The 3,330-nt window shown below is 39.0% G+C and overlaps 1 protein-coding gene across 1 annotated transcript; it reads right to left on the reverse strand.

Moving 5' to 3' along the window:
- Positions 1–808: 808 nt before the first annotated feature.
- LOC138883485 (uncharacterized) lies at positions 809–1,857 on the reverse strand. Its single transcript, XM_070164174.1, has 4 exons — positions 1,755–1,857; positions 1,532–1,625; positions 1,214–1,271; positions 809–1,114 (listed from the first exon to the last, which is right to left on the reverse strand). Exons 1-4 carry the CDS (start codon positions 1,855–1,857, stop codon positions 809–811), a joined length of 561 nt encoding a protein of 186 aa, XP_070020275.1.
- Between the last annotated feature and the right edge of the window lie 1,473 nt (positions 1,858–3,330).

Genomic DNA, 3,330 nt, shown 5'->3' on the forward strand with positions numbered 1-3,330 from the left:
AGTTCATTCATAAGCACCATACACAACTCATAAACTTATTACTTACACTCCGGCAAGGAGATACTACAATAGCTAACTAAAATCTAAAGCACAACACTTCAGCAAAAAGTAAATAACTTTAATGAATTAAATGTACCCTGGCATTGAACTAAATTATTTAATAACTAAATATACTATGACATAAACTAAATTACTTCAACAACTAAGTATAATCTAGCAAGGACATAAGCATATGCTAACTTGTATTTAATAAATAAAATATAAATACCAAGCCAAACCTAGGTTCACATACCTTGCTCCTCAAATAAATAATGATATTTCTTCCTCATATCTTCCTCGACCTCCTACATAGCCTCTTTTGAATCATGATTATTCCACAAAACTTTTATCGATACTATATCTTTTGATCTCAACTTTCTTACTTGCCTATCGAGAATTTCTATAAGTGCCACTTCATAAGTCAAGCCTTCTTTAATTTCTATGGCATCGACAGGTATTATATGCGACTCATCATGAATGTATTTTTTAAGCATAGACACGTGAAAGACAGGATGAACAGAGGACAACTCAACGGGCAACACTAGCTCATAAGTCACGTTTCCCTTGTTTTCTATAATCTCATAAGGTCCGATAAATCTAGGAATAAGTTTCCCTTTCCTATCAAACCTCATAACTCCTTTCATTGGTGAAACTTTCAAAAACACCTTGTCACCGACCATGAACTCTAAGTCACGATGCCTCTTGTCAGAATAGGACTTCTGACGACTTTGAGTCATTTTCAGCCTTTCTCCAATTAGTTGAACATTCTCTAAGGATTACAAACAAACTCTGGACCGATCATCGGCACCTCTGCTGCTTCAAACCAACCCACTGAAGACCAACATCTTCGCCCATATAACGCTTCATAAGGAGCCATACCAATACTGGATTGATAGTTGTTATTGTAAGGAAATTCTATAAGTGGTAAGTGATCATCCCAATTACCTCCAAAATCTATAACACATGCTCGCAACATATCTTTGAGAGTCTGAATGGTCCTTTCTGCTTGACCGTCGGTTTGTGGATAGAAAGCGACGCTCACTTTGACGTTGGTACCTAATCTTTTCTGAAATGCCTACCAACATGCACCATGAACTGAGGTTCTATGTCGGATATGATTAAAACTGGAGTACCATGCAATCGGACTATTTCTTTTATGTACAATTGTGCATACTGCTCTGCGAAATCTATCGTCTTTTCTGGTAGGAAATGCACGGACTTTGTCAATCGGTCTACAATAACCCAAGTTGAATCATGCTTACAGTATGTGCGAGTCTGACCTACTACAAAATCCACATTAATAATTTCCCATTTTAACTGTGGTATCTCTATATATTGAGCTAGGGCACCAGGCCTCTGATGCTCGACTTTGACTTGCCGTCAATTCAAATATTTGGCCACATAATCTGCTACTTGATTCTTCATGCCTTTCCACCAATAAAACTCTTTCAAGTCCAGATACATTTTGATAGCACCTGGGTGGATAAAGTACCTCAAACTGTGAGCTTCTTCCATCATGTCCTTCCTAAGCCCATCTACATCAGGCACACAAAATCGATCATTCAACTTCAAAACTCCATCACTTCCTAGAGTGAAAGCAGTGATTTATTTGTTTCTGACTCCTTCTTTTAACTTTATTAAGTGCGGATCTTTGTCTTTCTTAGCCTTAACATGCACAATAAGAGAGGATTGCGCTAAGACATAAGCAGTTATACCTCCTTCTTCGATCTCATCCAATCTAATTCCATCATTTGCTAGCTTTTTAATTTCTCGACCCAAAGTTTGCCTTTGTAATGCAAGATGGGTCAGGATACCCATTGACTATCTACTAAGTGCATCTGCTGCCACATTAGCTTTGCCTAGGTGATAAAGGATATTGATGTCATAATCCTTCAATAGCTCGAGCTACCTTCTCTGTCTCAAATTTAACTCTTTTTTACTTGAAAATGTACTGGAGGCTTTTGTGATCTGTAAATACATCACCGTGTTTGCCATATAGGCAGTGTCACCATATCTTTAATGCAAACACCACTGCTGCAAGATCCAAGTCGTGTGTAAGGTAGTTCTTCTCATGATTATTTAACTGTCTGGAAGTATAAGCAATAACATTTCCATCTTGCATAAGAACACACCCCAAGACCACCTCTGGAGGCATCACAATACACTGTGAACCCACCCGAACCTGTCGGTATGGTTAATGCAGGTGTAGTGGTCAACCTCTTCTTTAACTCAGGTGCAGTGGTCAACTACTCACAAGCGTCTGACCACTGGAACTTAACTGCTTTCTAGGTCAACTTAGTTAATGGAGCTGCAAGAGAGGAAAATCCCTCTTCAAACCTTCTATAGTAGCCAACTAATCCTAAGAAAATCCTGATTTCGGTTGGCGTTGTCGGCCTTGGCCTATTCTTGGCTGCTTCTGTCTTTTGAGGAAAATACCTAAGAATGCCACTGACTGCAACCAAAACTCACATTTTGAAAACTTGGTATAAAGCTCATTTTCCTTCAAGGTCTGCAAGACTATTCTGAGGAGTTCTGCATGCTGATCCTTGCTCTTAGAGTATACAAAAATATCGTCTATAAGCACGATAATAAAGGTATCAAGGAATGGCTTGAAAACCCTGTTCATGAGGTCCATGAATGCAGCTGGAGCATTTGTTAACCCGAAGGACATTACTAGAAATTCATAGTGCCCATAGCGAATTCTAAAGGCTGTTTTAGATATATCCTTTTCTCTGATTCTCAATTGGTGGTACCCTGACCTCAAGTATATCTTTAAAAAGTACTTTTCACCCTGGAGTTGATCAAATAAATCATCAATCTTTGGTAGTGGATATTTGTTCTTAATGGTAACCTTATTCAACTGTCGATAGTCGACACACATTCTGAGAGACCCATCTTTCTTCTTGACAAATAGGTAGAGGCACCCCATGGTGAAACACTTGGCCTGATGAAGCCCTTGTCAAGGAGGTCTTTCAACTGTTCTCTCAACTCATTAAGTTCTGCTGGAGCCATCTTGTAAGGAGGTATATATATGGGCTGAGTTCCTAGCATGAGATCAATGCTAAAGTCTATGATTCTTTCAGGAGGAAGCCCGGGAAGGTCATCTCGGAAAACTTCTGGAAATTCTCTAACAGCTACATATACTGAAGAGCTGCTGGTTATGATTCTGCATTAATGATGTGAGCCAAATAGGTAAGACACCCCTTGCCGATCATTCGATGTGCCTTAAGGTAAGAAATAAACTTATCTACAAGAGATGGTGAACTACCCTTCCCTTCTAAGACTTCTTTA

This window comes from Nicotiana sylvestris, chromosome 12 (assembly GCF_000393655.2).
Source record: "Nicotiana sylvestris chromosome 12, ASM39365v2, whole genome shotgun sequence".
Taxonomy (NCBI): Eukaryota; Viridiplantae; Streptophyta; class Magnoliopsida; order Solanales; family Solanaceae; genus Nicotiana; species Nicotiana sylvestris.